At 40.7% G+C, this 18,424-nt stretch overlaps 1 protein-coding gene across 1 annotated transcript in view; it reads right to left on the bottom strand.

Annotated features, from left to right (window-relative positions):
• btbd11b (BTB (POZ) domain containing 11b) overlaps positions 1 to 18,424 on the bottom strand; it is an 82,945-nt gene that overhangs the window by 8,447 nt on the left and 56,074 nt on the right. The window contains 8 exon segments of the mRNA XM_061822186.1: positions 32 to 167; positions 388 to 481; positions 1,376 to 1,477; positions 3,068 to 3,157; positions 4,927 to 5,092; positions 5,291 to 5,443; positions 10,005 to 10,209; positions 14,660 to 14,800. Coding sequence (XP_061678170.1) covers positions 32 to 167; positions 388 to 481; positions 1,376 to 1,477; positions 3,068 to 3,157; positions 4,927 to 5,092; positions 5,291 to 5,443; positions 10,005 to 10,209; positions 14,660 to 14,800 — 1,087 coding nt within the window.

Here is an 18,424-nt window from a genome sequence, read left to right as displayed (position 1 = left end):
TCAATAAAGTTTTAGCATAAAGGTACATCACCTGTGGCCGTGCGCAGCTGCCAGGCTGTAAGAGTTCATATCTCCCTGCGGCGCAGTGGAGATGCCGTTGCGAGAGATGGTTCCCAACATGGGGTCGGCCCCCCGCTCCAGTAGCAGGCTCACCAGCTCAAAGTTACCTGTGCAGAAAAAGTTAAATAAATAAATAGACACACTCACTTCACAGAATACACACACACACACACACAAAATAATTATTCTGTGCTAGCTCTGAGAAAACTACAGCTGTAAGGCATGACTCAGCCACAGTTGATTCTGACATTCAGGTGAAGCTCTTTGAAATGGATTTGGAGGCGCAGCGGGAAAGGAAGCGAGAAGTTAAGTTAACTCGTACGGTACCTGCAGCAGCAGCCAGCTGCAGCGGGGTCTCAGTGTAGTTCTCCATCCCGTCCTGCAGGGAGCCCTCCACATTGGCTTTGGCATCTAGAAGCAGCTGCAAAGTTGGAGGGGGGGGGGAGAAGAAGATTTAGCATCGTGACTTTGAGCTTCTTTCGCCTAAGACTCAGTTAATGAATGTTTGATTGCTAATTTAGAATACAGGCTGCCCTGGAATTAATTGTGTCCTTTCATTAGGAATAGAAATAAAGCCAGCTGCCACTCACTATCTTTAGCAAAGCACATAACAGGGAGACTGTGAGCCAGAGCAAACAGACCCACCCAGAATCTACAGATTAATTAAAAATTCTACCCCTGCTCATATAAAAAAAGACAAAAAAAAAAAAAAGCCAGTTTCCCTTGGTTTAACAATACATACAAGGTTGTAATATGTATTTTGATTGAATGATATTAACAAGCAATTTTACATAAAACCACTTTAAAATGATATGTATTTAATATATGCATTTCAAATTTTCTCTCCTAGATCTTGTAAGTATCTTTCCTACTAACAGCTCACACTGTGATCTTCTTACAAGACACATTTAACAGTGAAAAGCTTGTAAAATGATTTCAAGTTGCAGTGCACATTTGAATTTTTAATGACATTTATTCCAAGAGAGATCAAAATGCCCGGGCGCACGGTTTAATCATTTTTCCGCTAAAATTAAATTACAAAAATCCCAGTGTGCACATCATTTAGAGGGCAGACTGAATTAGTTAAATGAGTTCGATTACAATTAGTCCGCTGCGGTTCACCTTTCCATTGACTTAATGGAGTCTGTTCCATTTGCTTGAACAAGCAAATGGACATCCAATTGTTCACAACAAAACCCCTTCTCAATCGCGTCCAAATGCAACTAAAAAGATGAGTGTTGATTGACATGAAAATGATGACCAACCATGAGCTGAAGGACAGAGAGATTCAACAGATGAGAGAGGACATCAGTACCTGCACCACAGGCACATGTCCATGTGACACGGCAAATGTGAGGGGCGTCGCCTGCCGCGTTTCGGGAAAGACTGAGTGGTGCTTGTGTACTGAGTTTGGCACCTGGGGAATGGACACAAGGAGGGTAGTAGTTGAAGGAGGGGATGGGGGACGTGAAAGGGAGGTGAGGAAGAGAGACATGAAGCCATTAAAAAGTACGACATGGCCAAGCAAGCACAAGACAAGCTGTTACAAGGGAGGACAGAAAGCACTACGGGAGCAACGGGAGTAATTATCTAAGAGGCCCGGGGCTGCTGAGGACAACTTGTCAGTAAGTTGACCTTCTAATGAACACAATAAATTGATCTGTCTCGTTAGGCCTCATCCTAATGGCTTTTCTCTGCTCTCTCCTCCTCTCAAATGTAGATTCTCTGACAGGATTTGGGCCTCTCTAAGGGCAACCTCTTCTACCATCAGGGAAAACGCAACAAATCAAAGTGGGATGCTTGGTGCCCATGAACACATTTCCCACAGTTGAGAATGTGCGATGAGGCAAAAAGAACTTAACATGATGAGCTAATCAATTAAAGGCCCAGTGATGCATACATTGCACTTAGCGTATCTTTGTGCTTTGGCCAAGTATCAGTGAACTAGAAATCAAAGCTGGCACATGGGTGGATGACGCATGTGGCTGAGGTGATAAATGGTCACGATCATGAGGCTTTAACTTGATGTCGTCCCTGACCTCTTGCCTCCTTTCTGGAGACGATGAGACTTTCCCTAACATAAATGACTGTTATCCCTTTTAAAAGAAGGTTTTCAACTACTTTTAGCCAAATTAAAGTGCAGGGTTCATTGCAGCAGTCAATGGGTTTTCTCAGCGGATATTCCATTTGGATTACGTACAGTACCTGGACATTTGAAAGAGATCAAAAATACGTGGTTAACAATGTTGACTGGAACCCCAGGTTGGAAAAACGCCTCTTGTTGCTATTTGTTTGTAAAGCAATGCACGGATTTGTGTGTGACAATAACAAAATGTTTAAAAAGTAATTACAAGACCTTCGTGGTAGAAACTTAATGAAGGTTTTAAATATTTATTTAAAAAAATAAAGGGCGATTTTAGATGGCATTGGTGTAGAATTACACTGCATAATACGAGATGAATTTTGTACATATTACACAAATAATAGAGAAAATTTGTTGTCTTATTTAGCCACAAAATTGAACAAAAAGGTGATAAAGTGCAGTGCTACACCAGTGAAAACTACATGCAGCATGATAAAAATATTGTTCAATGATTACCTCTTTGTCAGTTTCTACAAAACAGAACATCAGCATCAGGATTCCACAATTGCAAGTAAAATCATTTTCCAATTCTTGCATTGGAATTACATTTGTCAAGGTTTTACCTAAAATGTTGTGGCCTGTCAGGACAATCATTGCCTCATGATCCTGAGTGCTTTAACAATAGAGTACAAAACAAGGAACAAGACGATGAAAGAGATGAGTGTAAATATATTTGGTTTTTTTTACTCTAATTCTGGCTCCGTACGCATGAAAAAATTTGTTTCTTTCACAGCGACACATTTGATTGCTTTGTACCAAAAAAAACATGCTTTTTCATGCTAAAATGTGTAGGTATTTATTTTACACAATCTTTGCACTTGACCCTGAAACACCCTAGCTATATACTCCAACCAAAACACCAACCTCACTGTTAATATTTGCTCCAGCATCCAGCAGCATCTGCACCATGGCCTCGTCTCCACGAACACAAGCATACATGAGTGGGGTCATCCCCTACATGAGTACAAGCACACAACACAAGAGCAGCTGCATCATATTTGAAAACATCACATGGGCAACACATTGGGTACAACCGCTCACTTCGCTTTTCCAGTACAAGGGAGTGTGCCATCATCCGAAAGGGCCCAAGACGTACCCGTTCAGAGACAAAATGTCAAAAGCTATTGGTAATTACTTTTTTTGTTTTTAACATTTTAACATTAACATTTTTGGGCAGCACGTTGGGGAATGTTGCACATATGTCTGCTAAACAGTCAATAGTTCTGCGTTTGAATTTCAGCTTGGGCTGGAATCAGTTTGTTCCCTCCAAGTTTGCGTGGTACTCCTTTGTTTTTTTCCCCTCCATGCACATTTCCACAACCTGTAAGGTTAATTAAAAACTCTCAATTGTGGATCGGTGAGAATGGGTGTGTGAATGGTTGCTTGTCTAAATGTAACCAGCCCAATAGTAACAAAGCTGGGAGAAGCGCCAGCTCACCCATAAACCTTGGATAGCTGGATCTGTTGCTAATATTGCAGCCAACATCTATCAATCCTCTTCACCGCTTATCCAGTTCAGGGTCAGGAGGAGTTCGAAGCTCCCAAATGACTTTGGGCGAAATGTGGACAACACTCTGGACCGATCTCCTGTCATGCAACCAATATGTGCATTGCATTAAGTAATCTTGAGTGCATAGTTTATAAAGTCAGGGTCAATTTGAAAATGGTGTACACCACACCCAAAGTCAGGGAGGATGGGGGGAATCACTTTATATTCTCTGCCATTTGGCTCTAGACCAAGGTTAAACATTTGTCTCGGGCAACAACACTGGCACTTCATTAATAAATAAACTGCAGTGGTGTAAAGAACCAATGCAACAAAGAAAGGGGTTCTGGTTTTTTTTTAAATAATTTGTTTAGTGCAGATGTGGATTTATTCCATGGGCAACGACACTATAGGTCCTGTTGTGAGTTGTGGCCTGAGACCAGGAGTGTCAAACTCGTTTTCATCTCGGGCTACATCATTGTCATCATGGTTGCCACACATAGTTGGACCATAACAGATTTTCCCACATGTGGTAACAAGATTTTGTTATGGTGTTTTGAGACCAAGGTTGAATTTTTTGTCCCATTATTCCAAAAAGAGCATTTTATTAAAACAAATGAATGTATGAATGAATAAATTAATTAATAAAGTGGGGACGACACGGTGGATCAGCTGGAAAGCGTTGGCCTCACAGTTGTGAGGACCCGGTTCAATCCCACCCCTTCCTGTGTGGAGTTTGCATGTTCTCCTCATGCCTGCGTGGGTTTTCTCCGGGCACTCTGGTTTCCTCCCACATCTCAAAAACATGCATTCCATTAATTGGACTCTCTAAATTGCCCCTAAGTGTGAATGTGAGTGCAGCTGTTTGTCTCTATGTGCCCTGCGATTTGCTGGCAACCAGTTCAGGGTGTACCCTACCTCCTACCCGTTGATACCTGGGGTAGGCTCCAGCACTCCCCGCAACCCTGGTGAGGATAAGCAGTGAAGAAAATGGATGGATAAATAAAGTGTCCTAATTCTAGGTCACTTTATATGAGGAAATGTTTTCAAACGTTTTGAAATTTTGAAAATGGGTGTGCAGACTTTGTATATCTACTGTGTATCTCATATTTTGCATGATTACATAATGGTGAAGACGAAGCAGCCACAGATCATGTCTGTACCACACTCTGCACATTCAGCGAGTGTAAATGTGCTGTAATGTGAATTATTAAAGTGAGCTGACTGTGTCTCTAACCTGCTCACTCATGCTGTTGATCCCATCCGGCCCCAGCAGGTTGATGGCCTGCTTCACCAGGTCTGTGCGTCCGCAACTGAGCATATGGAAGCCCAAGTTCTGCAGGAACTTTGCCTCGGTTGAGGCAGCATCCAGTTTCCTCGAGGCGCTGAAGCAGTCATCCGTTCTGAAGGGCAAACCGCAGAAAGTGAGTGAGCTGAACGTTTTGATGTGCGCAATGCGCAACTTTTACCAACACAAAGTTTACATTTTTTACAAGCCTAGAGAAACAATACAATTCCTTGCTGACATCAGTGTAGTTTTGGAGGTGTGTGTGCAATGTGTGTGTGTATACACTGTAAAGCCTAAAGGACTGCAGCTGTACCGGAGCTGGCGGGGCTCGCAGTCCACTCCAGGCAGCAGCAGCCTGGCAGCCTGCCGAACATCATCGCTGTCCACAGAGAAGCTCCGCCTGTGCTCAGTGTGAACAACAGCCACACGCACCCACTCCATCAGAGGCGGCAGCACCATGAACGGCCTGTGCGGGGAGAGAGGCACACGTGCTCATCTGCAGGTGCACACTAAACTGCAGCCGTTAAAAATAAATTGATAAAGCCACCTAGGATGCAATTTGCATGTGTTATTTTAGCACTATTGCCAAGCGAGATGGTGTTTGAGTAAAGGATGACCCCTGCCAGGGATATGAAATCAAAGGAAAAAAAAAACCTTAAGTGAGAGAGATATGCTGATGTGAGAAAATTGCATGAACATTATAAAGTATAGCCCATGCTGACACAGTCGGCTTCATCCGCTCAGTGGCTGAAAAGATCTTTCGTAAAAGTCCATCAGTTTGTACTTCTATACTAAGTAAAAGAAGGATAAAAATCTGATTCACATAACTTGATATTTATCCACCCATCCATTTTCTCTAGCCCTTGTCCTTGTTAGAGTCAGGCTGGAGGCCAATCCCAGGTGACTTTGAAAGGGAGGTGGGCTGCACCCTGGACTGTCAATCAACTCTTACCATAGACACACTGATAACTACAGTTCATACTTTTTTGGGGGATATTCTCCCGAACTCCTGCCTACCATGCTTGCTTCCCTACCCTTGAGCCAACCTTGTGCTAGTACACCATCAGTCCAATCCCTTCAAACATGGCAGTCACTATCTATCAATTGCTTAGATAGAACAGATATCCATCCATCCATTTAGTTCCCGAGCCGCTTATCCTCACAACGGTCGAGAGAGTGCTGGAGCCCGACACAACTGTCAACATGCAGGAGGCGGGGTACACCCTGAACTGGTTCCCAGCCAATCGCAGAACACAGAACAGAATAGAACTGTGAGGCCAACGCTTTACAGCTGCGGCACTGTGCTGCTAGAACAGATACATTTATTAATAAATAATCATTTTCTGAAAAAAATATTGATATTGATTCATTTGCTGCAGCACCCCTGATGATCTCAAGGAACACAAGTGCGCCATACCACCTGAGGTGGGAATCACTGCTGCTATTGTGGTGACTGTACTAGTTGTTCATTTTATACCTCCAAAATATCACAAATGCAATATATAATGCATCAATATTCCTTAAACAACCATAGTGGAATACATGCATCATTGTAATACATTCTTGTAATGGGCTTGGATTACACAAGCACACGAAACACTCTGTAATGGAAGCCAAACAAACAGATGGGGTGCATCTTTTTCACATGCCAGCATACTGTGTTGTAAGGTGCTATGGGTGTACTTGTTAGCAGTCTTGCTGAGACAGATGCAGGAAATGACAACCATATGGTTGATCCTGACCCCAGTGTTTGGACTCTTAGTTTTTATATCCCTGAATTCAAATACAGTACTACTCCAAAGGCAACCAGCTGCAAAAAAGGAAAGAGACTACAAATCTTATGCATGCAGTTCAAATTATGCATGACATGCATCTCACCACTAATACAGTGCATTTACTCATCCTTGTTTTTTATGACAGCAATATGACTGAACATATTTATGCATGATGATGCTGTATTTTGACCACTGATGTACCAGCAGCATGTTACATACACCAATATGGACTTTTCCTGCTGTAATAATAAGGCACGTGTTCAGTCAGGCCATAACAAACCACCTAGAATTATCTGGCTATTGAATATTTAATCCTATATGGGTACAGCTAGAGTATCAACGTACTAACATTTACAAATATTGGATATCAGTTGAGGTTTGATGTCTCTAATAAGACTTTTAATGTGTTATCTATCAGCTCTCAAGCAGTTATTGTTGTTATTGTTGTTTGAAGAAACTTGGCCAGCTCCCCTGAGATTTAATCCTGGTATATTCATTGGAAAGATAATACCCGGACAGAGCTTGATGTGCGTGGTGTACAAATTTGTCAATGGCTGCTATCTCATCTCCTCTCTCAGTTGAGAAGTGTCATTTATCTTTCATACATCTGAGCAGAGCCATTTAATTTTTGCTAGCCTCATTAAAACAATGCAAAATGCTTCATCATGAGGCAACGAACACATTTGCTCCATCTCAAGTCAGAAAGGAAAAGAACTGTCCAAGGTCTTGCTGGTTTTGTACAGCTTCAACACAAAAATGCAGCCCCTGCCAATGTGTTTAATTTTAACAAATCATTGATTTAATTGTAATTTTTTTTCAACAAATATTGTTGGAGGTAATGCAAATTCGAGTTGCACATTCATGGGTTACCCGGATTAGATGATCGCGATAACGCCCAAGGGCCCTAGTGGAGGCCTTCTCAAGCTCAACGGTCAAGCCGACACAGGTTTCCGCTATACTCCAGGAAATACTCAACAGCACAAGATACTGTATATAAATGGCAAAAAAACAAAACAAAACAAAACATATATTTAACCTTCCACCTTTTATAAGGACTGTCCATTAATATTTTAGGGAAATGACTTGTGGAGAAAGTAGCAATCAAGGGAAATAACATAAAATCATTGCCCGAGCCTTACATCATTTTGACATACTGAGATGGTGCAACTGCAGCATCAATCAATACTGACTGCGTCTGCGGGCCTGCTGCAATAACTCTTTCCTGCAACTCCTCAGGTCATTTAAAGGACATTTTAATCATAAAATAAGGTTCGTTCTGAAAGCCGTTCTTTGAGTTCTGAGGAATACATCTGGACGCCACTGCAGGAATACATTAAGGAAGATGGGGATAATCAAATCTCAGTCTGCAAGGGTGCTTGAGTACTCTGGCGTGATCTAGGACAATTGCTAGTGGATACTACACTTGCATATATGCTGAAGTGAGAGGGGCGCGTACTGTCTGCAGGGGTATAAATCGTACAATTCCACACCCCCTACACCCACACACACCTCCCGGTTGTTTGGTGTTAAGTTGTTATCCTGGTGGTCAAGTTATTTCACATGACGAGGAGCAAGACTTCCATCATGGTGCTATCACAAAACTTTGTTTCGCATCAGTTTCAAATTCTATTTCGCCGTGCTAAACATTGAAAGATAGAATGGGATTTTGCCATAATAGAAATTGTGATTTGGACCAAAGAAATGTTCCATAATTGGGATATTGAGTCTTGGTTCTGTTCCAGTTTGTTCCTGTTTTTCCTTGCAATTATAATTGAAGTGCTTGCTCTTGTGGGATTTTTATTGATATTTATTAACAAACTCAACTGAAGCGAATAGAATTTAAGAGAGCACAAACCAAACAGAGTTAAACCTTGATTAAATCTTGTCTTCTTCCATTTTGATCTATGGTACTTCTCCTTTATCACAAGGTTCTGTTAAGCATTTAGAACTTCCCGAATGTATGAAATCTGCTAGAAAACTCATGCTGCCCTGTCTTGTTGCTATGGTTCCCATAATAACAGGAAATAAGACCAAACAGCAGTCTCCTGAAGTCTTTTGATGTACAATGTGACAGTGGATCAAGCAAATTGTGTTCATGCATAACATTTGAGTTCAAAACACACTGGTGACATCTTATCCTTTACATTGATGGAGAGTGTACAGTTTCATACAAATCAGAGTAAATGTGTGTCACTACCCAATAAGGAAAAAATACAGAGTTAACATCAAGGACATAATTGAATTTGGTGACAATATAGTAATATAAGATAGATAATAAGATTATATAGACTGTCTGTTGTATACTTCCAAAGGGAAAAGAAGCCAAGATAGAAATTAAAATACTATTACAGTGAACTCCATGTTCCATATATGTTGTTTGTGCCCCCGCTATCGTACAGATCTTTAAGAACTTGCGTTCTGGGATTTTAGGATCGACAAGTTGAAATTTAGAGTTGCACGCCTACAGTGTAGTTACCACGTTGTGCAGCAACATGCCGAACACTACTAAGATGTACAATGTAAATAACAGCAAAAAGAAGAGGATACCAATCCAGTGTAGTACATTACCATATATTGCAGTTTTAATAAAGCAGAGCAGAGAAAATATATGCCCATGAGTAGTATTGTATCGTCTGTGTTGCCACTCTGTAGCTGTTAAAATGATAGTTGTTTGAAGGTTTATAATTACCATAACAGGCTTCTATTAGCCCATTTCACATTATATGCTAGTATTAAACACCCCTAGGTTGACAATGACATGAATTAGTTGAAGATTTTGATGTTTAAATATACAATATTTACTTCTCAATTGTTGTCGCTGTTAGTTTTATTGTAAACTTTAACGGAGTGACGAATAAACAACTTGAAGCACAAATGTGGTGCCTCTCTTTTGGAGAACTGCGTGAGTGAACGATGAAGAAACAATTTAAAAGTGTATTTAAATGACTTTAAGTGTGTTTTAATACAATTGTAATGTGTTAAAAGTATGTAGGAGTAGAATTGTATAAAAAGAAACAACATTTTTTCATGGTCCGTCTATCTTGCTGATTTTTAACTGTTGTGCGTGGGTTTGAAACACGTCCCCTGTGATAAACTGTCACTTTAAACCACCCCCACAAACGGTGATTCTACATGGCCATTGACACCCTGAATACACACATTCCGAATCAACCTCTCTCATAAATGTATTTAGACTCGCTGTTGAATTGTTCATCTGCTCAAGCTTGTTGTTTTATGCACGTTGCATCTTACCTCTCAGTTTGTAAGGTATTTTTTGATGGCTCAACGTTGGGGTTCTCCCATTCCATCTGGGGGCAGTGCATGAAGTAACACAGTGTGTAGATGGCCTCGGGGGCCCAGTGTATTACTGCACTCTTCTGGTGGATGGGGGTCCCATTATTGTGGTTCTTGGTGTACAGTGGCTGGAGGTAGTGCATAGCCCGGGACACCATTTCACCTACACACTCAATACAGTCATACCACACGTGGGGAAAACAAACAATAAAAAGGGAAAGAAGCCATGAGGGTTCAGTTCAGTACATTTTTTCATCATCCGATCATCATTTGTCTTCCAGTGTGCATCCCCTTTTCTTAGAAGCAAATACATTGATAGTCGCCATGAGAAAGGAGAGGAATTGTTTCCTCCCAGTTCCAGTTTATATTTCAAGTATGTATGATTTTGTCTTCATAGAAAAAACACAATACTACAATGTAAAATTACAGCAGTTTGAAGGCAATGAGAAATACTTTTGGAGAGCAGTGATGGCACTCATATGTGCTTGAAATAATATTTGGAGGTAAGAAAACATGAAGGATGGATACAAGGACTAATTGCGATTTGTCAGCAGGAGCTGTACCCAGTTAAAATGCAAGAATAACTTCTAATTGTGTTCATAACAACATCCTTATCAATAAATAACAGACATACTGGTGAATGAAACCCATTGTTACCCTTATCATCATTTTGATGCATTTCCGTAGCACCAAAAGATGTAATAAAATGTCATTTCTGTTCGTTTCCATGTCTAAATAAATGAACATTACTGTTTACGTAAATGCTGTGTGTGTGTGTGTGTGTTCGAGTATGTACGTGTGCAATAAAATACATGCACAAACAGTGGATCTCATGGAAAAAAGCCTTTGTTTGATTCCCAAATTGGGTTGTCTTCAAGCAAATGGACATTTAGCCTCGACAATGAGCGTAAAACTGATGCCTTAACATGGGAAGAGCATTATGCAATGAGGTCGGCCAAGGACCTTTGGGAGCAGCAATGACCTCACCACGACATCACCATCTTGTGAGTCCAGAAACCTGAAATAAGAGCGGTCTACAGATCTGTCCAATGGATAATACACTTAATGATGCATGATATCAATCAATCAATCAATCAATCAATCAATCAATCAATCAATCAATCATCAATCAATCAATCAATCAATCAATCAATCAATCAATCAATCAATCAATAAATCAATCAATCAATCAATCAATCAATCAAATCTCTATTAATCTATTAATCTCTATTATAACTCAATTGAATTGTCTGCAGTTTTATCAAATTACTTCACCTTTTAGCATTTTACAACATAATCCTTGCAGTAAACCGAAACAACTTCAGTAGTTCAATTTCCTTCAAGAGGCTGCTCCTGCCACCTGCCGTGTTGTTATTCTGTGGTATTAAAAGTAAACATTACCTCAGAGCACAGGGTCACAGGAAAAGATTACAGACAGGAAAGTTCTATCAGGACACTGTGCCATGTACAATTTTTGGAAATCAACACACTGTACACACTACTCGGGAAAAAAAGTTTATTCAAGTTATAAGTGCTCCAAGGATATTCACCAAACAAGAACATGCATTGTTACAAAGAAACATTTTGAGTACCAGATTAAAAATTTTGTTTGGCGTCAATTCACAGTGTTAATAACAACTGTAGGTATAATAAGAGTGTATCATTTTCAATATGCTAATATGGCCTTTGGGCAGAAGGGAAAATGAAAAATTACCAAGAGGCAAGTTGAAAGCAATGCTCCAGAAGTGAGCCAAATGCCAGCGACTCTTCCTAAGCAGGATGCAAATAGACTGGAGTAGATCAGTCCAAAAGATATTCTAAACAAAGCACCCTCATCTTTTTTTCTCCAGTTTTGTTCCCCCACCATGTTGTTCTCTTTCAAATAAAGATCATAACAGCCCTATCGATTGGGGTTATCCTTCACACCTGATTACTCTTGTAGTGTATTTACAAATCCCATACGGGTAGTTATTTATGGATTATTTTTTCCATGGCAAATGACATTACCTGTGGACAGGACTCTGCTAACATCCACTGGTTCCTGACTCGTATTTGACCTCATTGTCATTAGATGACTCCTATTTGTTTGATCTAATCAATATGGAATGGACAGAAAATCCTCAGCATGTCCCGTGTGGTTCCACCACCAAATGTTTACTATGACCATGACACTTTGCACAACAACAACAACAAAGCTTCCTCTTGAAATGTCAAGGCCATGATGATAACACATTAAACATTCGTTTGTACTTTAGAAGGAAGTGGATTTTTATTTGTCAGACTTTGATGTTGTGCATTAGAATGAAACCAAGAAATTATTTATCGGCTTCATTGCACACTTATCCGTTGAGGAGAGGTATCGCACAAGTCTTGGAATTCAACTCTTGATCAATGAATTTATCACTCAGAAGCCTCTCTGAATCCTCTTCTTCATCTTATCAAAACATTCACGCTTCCAACCCTATGGGAACTGATTTGTTTTCTGTTCCAGTGCTTTTTTGTGTTGTCTACGAAGCAAGGATCATAAAGGCATGTGGAACTGGGGAACCCTGATCTCAGTAAGCAACTTTACTATGACGTCTTGCTAAACACCTATTGTGAAAAACATCTCTCAGGTCCTGAGCCACCTCTTAATACCGACACTATTATAATGCAGTTATAGAAACCATAGATACTCCACAAAAATGCAGCAGCCTGCAACTGTGCCACATACATCACCTGGAGCAGTGCAGAATAAATGTCTATTTAACATGACTAAAAAATGAAAAAAATTGTACAGTATACTCACCGGTGATGCTAATTATTGTATGAATGTGTGCAGATTGCTGCAGACATGCTAGTTGAAATGTAACAGGTTTTATTCTGATCAACCAATGAGAGGATGGAAAAATGCTGACTTTATTGTGGGATAGCTTGCTGGTACTGCAAAGCTGATTTATAATTTTCGAGGAAACACAAACATTGATAATATAGTTGGACTTATGGCAGCCAGCACTAAGGGTGGGAATTGATAAGATTCAAGTGTCTGCACAAGACATTTTAGCAAATAATGAAGCAGAGTTTGATTTAAGCCCATTTGAATGTTCACCACAAGCCAAGTTGTGTTGGCCCCATCAGACCTGTACTGGCTCCACAGATTCATTATGTAATATGTTAGATCTTTGTGATTATTACGTATTTAGAATGTTTTTTTGTTTATATGTGCTCTGTGATTGGGTGGCAAACAGTTCGGGGTGCACCCCACCTCCTGCCCGATGATAGCTGAGATAGGCTCCGGCACTTCCGTGACCCTTATGAGGATAAGCGGCTCAGAAAATGGGTAGAAGGGTCGTCGTCAGAATAGTTCCGTGATACAACTATTTTGGTTATTTTCAGCAGGTAAAATTTTCTCATCCCGAGTTAGCAAATCTGATTCTGAAGGCAGATTCGATTGACATGGCAGCACAATAATGCTAAAATCTGATTGGACAAAAAATACGAATCAATAGAGCCAAGAAATCTTTACAAGTAGCCTTGACTTTTGCAAATAAATGAATATAATTTCATGGAGCAAATCCTAGTACATTAATTATATAATAATAAAATAAAATCCGACAATAATATTAAATAAATAATAATGTTACGTTGTGAATGCAATGCATACGATGTGGGTTTCAGTCAACCTAGAAGGCTTTGCTGGGCCTGACCGCTCACCAGAGTCACAAAGTAATCTCATGCTTGTTCTTGTTTCTATATAGAGTGCATTGTGAGTCAGTTATCTTTAGAGAGAGGGTTTATTTATCAGCTGCAGCTCAGAAGATTCAACTTTAATGACACAGCAACTCCTGATGATTAATTTCTGCTTAATATGCAAGTTCACACACACACACACACACACACACACACACACACACACACACACACACACACACACACACACACGCACACGCACACGCACACACACAAGGGTTATTAGTGACAGATTTACTAATGCAAGGGGACAATATGTGGGCATAGCTGAATGCTGCCATCATCAAATTGGCATATCAGTCAGTAATGTTAGCCACGACAAATGTGTAGCGTTTAAGGCAACCAGACGAGCACATAATAACTGAAAACTGGTGCGCTGAATAAATAAAGAGAATAGCATTTCTATCATTGCCATGGCAACCACAGATCACCTACTTTAGTGGCCAACTGTAGATTTGCAGATTTAGAGTAGAAGTTTTAATGAAACAGTCATTGATTTAATCACATTTATTATTGCAGTTACTGGGCTTCCAATATTTTCGTTATTTTATTTAATGACCTGTGAAGGCCGACAGATTAGAAAGTTCTCTCATAATGACCAAACGCGGTTAAGAAAACTTGATTACTAAAATTGTACAGGCTGAATAAGTGCTTGCAGTGGATCTCATGACTTTATATTTTGTCTTTACAATAATGTTGTGGAGGATGTTTGATGTCTCAGCCCTCGACTTGAGCTGTCGATCATCCATTTCAGTGTCTGACATTGTCGACCACCGAGTCGCTCTACTTGAGGTGTTAGTTAATTGCCTTACTCAAAGGCACCTTGACTACACCAATCATGAGCGACACACGCACACACACGCACACACATCATCATCACTCACTGAGTTCGGAGATGCTGCCGACTCGTGCGGCCAGTAAGCACTGTTCAATAGAGCGCAGTTCAGACGGGTTGTAGGCGTTTCCCTCGCCATTCTTCCCCACTCGCTGCTGCAGAATCAAACCTTCAGGTAGGCTGAGGACACCTGAAAGACAGAAAGAGGAAGAAGGTGAATGATCGGTATAAAAAGATATGAACAAAGAGAAATGACAGTTGAAGTGCATCCGGGGTGGGCTGTAAGTTTCCATACATGGGAAAAAATGTTTTTTAGGGGGGTGGAAGCTTAATAAAACACGTTAAAAAAAAACAAGAACAAATCGAAGCAAAGGGGCAGCCCTGTATATAAAGTAAATTTATGACAATGTCGATCAAACCAGAGGGCTTTATTTTCTTAGACAGCACATCTAGGACAGGGAACTGATGGCGGTGTAAAACGATTTTCTTGCAAGTGCATGGCACGTCTATGCCAATTTGGCAGACAGGTCGATAGCAAGCTGGGTGTTCCGGCGCAGTGAGCGGGTGTCCTTGTATATGCGCCCGCTGGAATGACAATGTGGTGGCTGATAATCAGTCTAAACCTATGCCTGCTCAGAAAACACCGAAACACTGGTGGAAGGTAGACTACTGATCTAACGTTATTTTGATGAATTTGATTGGGGCACAGGAGGACAGATACTGAGGTCTATGGACATATTTTTATCCACAGAGGTTATCACCAGCTCAGTCTGTATTTATTAAGGGTACCCGCTCACATTGTCTGATGCCATACATGCCAAGAGCTATGATAATGATCCAGTCATGCATGGATTGCGGAAATTACACATTGTCCTGCTCCGCACAGAGATGCAATTCCGTCATTGTGCCACACCTTAAGGGAATTAGGGGAGTCACTTTGATTGGTGATGAACAAAGTCAGTTGTAAACACACTCACTGTAGTGCAACACACCCACTTTAGCATCTGCCAGGCTGCTCTGCGAAATTAGCAACATCAGTCAAACGCCCCGCTGGCGCACAGTTGCACCCCTTGCTGCGCTAGATGTACACGAGCCACCACAAGAAATGCCAGAATGTGTTTCTATGGGTATTTGTAATAGATGTGGTTTGACTTAAGGTATCATGTACCTAGTGGTGGGACTTTAAAGTGTTTATGTCATTGTGTATGTAATGTAATATGTAAAACAGAGCCATAAATGTCCTGGCATTATAAGGTAAGAGTGCATGTTTTGAATTAAGTCATGTTTAAATATAGTTAATTAGATTATTGTTTGTGTATATTATATTAATAATATAAAGTATTATCATACTAAAATAAAGACTTCATCCTTCTGCTCTGATCTGAATCTCAATAAGTACTCCATTCAAGAGCTTCTTTTTTTTGTAGATTTAAATTACACCATTCACAGAAGGTCATTTAATTGGGATTTATTAACTAATTAGTTGGTTTTGCTTGTAATTTCAGAATTAAAAGTCTAGGCCAGGGAGTCTAGACTCAAGGAGAGTTCTTTAAAAGCAGATTTCATTTTTAAGTGTCTGCTTGCTGATACAGTAACAATAACTTTGTGATCAACATAACATTTCAGTGAAAATTGAAAATGACGCAAAAATGTATTTTAAAAAATACAGACGTAAATAAGTGCCACCAGGATTTGAATTTGAAATGTAAAGTGATCACATTTTCAATAGTTGTATTTCCATGTAACTTTTCAATGTTAACAATTCATCTGGCTACAATTCGCTGTCTAAAATTTAACCAGCGACAATTTGCTGTCTGCCACCAGGCAGGGTTACTTCAGGTCACAACCGAACACGCAGCCAATCGCAGTAACGCTTTCTTAGTCACTTGACGTCACATACTAAGAAAGCGTAACTGGATTGGCTGGCTGTTTGGTTCTGGCCTAACGTAATCCTGCCTGGTGGCACAGACGGTGAATTTCAGACAGCAAATTGTAGCAACTATTGAAATGTGAACACTTTCCTTTTCAAATTCAAATCCTGTTTTCTGTGGCATTTCAAATTCTAATCCTGGTGGCACTTATTTACTTCCATAAAAAAAAAAAAAACATATATGAGTGTTTACCATACCTACTTTTTGTATTATTACCTGGTATTTTGTCTCACTTAAGAACAAAACAATTGCAACAATGGTGGCAGCACTCAAATGTTCTTCAAAAATTGCAAAGTGCATTTGGGTGACTTTGATGCAGGCACCATGGGTTCATTCCTGTTCTCAGTGATGGCGTAAATAGGAGACCAAAGGGTTGTTTGTCTTCATACCAGTGATTGCCGACCCTTATGGATATTGCAAAACCTCACGCCACACCGACAAACAAAAATGTCACAAAAAGTGGATACATCAGTTGCTGTATCTGTCTCTTTTCTTTATTTGTTCTATCTGTCTTAATGCCTCAATGGCATAAATCAATGAACAAAGGTACATTATTCCTTGAAAATGAACACTTTATTGAGCAATTAAAGTGGGACTGTCATCCCTATAAACATTCTAAAATAGATATTGTAATGGAAAATACATATAACAGTATTCACTTCAATGTCTATACGGAAGAAAAAAAAGTGAGTGGAGAGCGCATCATCCATGCACAAATTTGCGCAATTGAGTGTCCCTCGACATCCAAGTGGTCGGCATATTAGTCGCGTCCTCTGTCCTTGACGTCATCGTCACTTCCGCTGTTGAAAACGCGCAGTGCCTGCTACTATGAAAGTCAAACAACAGAGATATTCGGATTTTTCCAACGCCCCTTCTGACACCGAAGCTCTTTTCGAAAAGGACAACACTACACAACCGAGTGAAGTTACCGGGGCAATATTAAACTATTGTTTCGAGCCCTCAGGGTAATATTACACTATTGTTTCGAGCCATATTCAGATGATATGCGATCACGGCCAAACCACATCCCCGTCCGATCCACTTCCACGTCGGAGATGAGCCACCGCGGCTCTACGCAGCCGGCCGGTGTGGCTTATGACAGAGCGGAGCGGTCCTGCTTTAGAGGGGTGCTCACAGATGCCGCTGTACTGAGCAACACAGTCGAGCCAGCGGGCTTTAGGTGCGCACGCGACCCAGTAACGCATTCTCGACTAGGTTCTTCAGAGCCGCCCCCGTCGCAAAGCCCAATGCACAGCATTCGGAGAAGCTGTGACCGCCGAACGCGGCGCCTCAGCTGGTGTGGCTGATTTTCGACGCCGTGGTATATAAGGACGATGTGGAGCCGAGGCATGCTGCTTTTAGGGGTATGTTCAAACGCAATGAACACTATCGAGACGAGGCTGAGTGAGACATTGTTGGCTGGGCAATGCGCACATCAACACATTTCATACGCGGATCTTTTGTTACGTTATGAGAGAGACCGATTACGTGGTCCGCCCGAAACTATTATTTTTTTTAGTAGCTCTATGCGCACTACAACACATTTCATACGCCAATCTTTTGTTACGTTACAAGAGAGACCGATTACATGGTCCGCCCCAAACTATTATTTTTTTTTAGTAGCTGTATACACACCTACCTGTTATTTGGAACCCACGAAGCTCACATCCTCTGCACCTGTGCAATCCATTTTTCACAACGAACAGGGTCTCTTTCATTTTATGAAGGGTAATTCCATTCTCCTGAGCGTTCAAGCAATGTCCAACAATGCAATGAGCCGGCATTTTGGCTAACACGAAGGAACAACAAGCTACCTTCCCGGAGGTTAAACTAATAGAAACAAACAAGTTCACGAGGCGGTGCCGCTGTCCTTTACGTCACTT

Source organism: Syngnathoides biaculeatus, chromosome 6 (assembly GCF_019802595.1).
Source record: "Syngnathoides biaculeatus isolate LvHL_M chromosome 6, ASM1980259v1, whole genome shotgun sequence".
NCBI classification, from domain to species: Eukaryota; Metazoa; Chordata; class Actinopteri; order Syngnathiformes; family Syngnathidae; genus Syngnathoides; species Syngnathoides biaculeatus.
The sequence above is the reverse complement of the archived record's forward strand: the minus strand, read 5'-3'. Positions and strand labels throughout refer to the sequence as shown.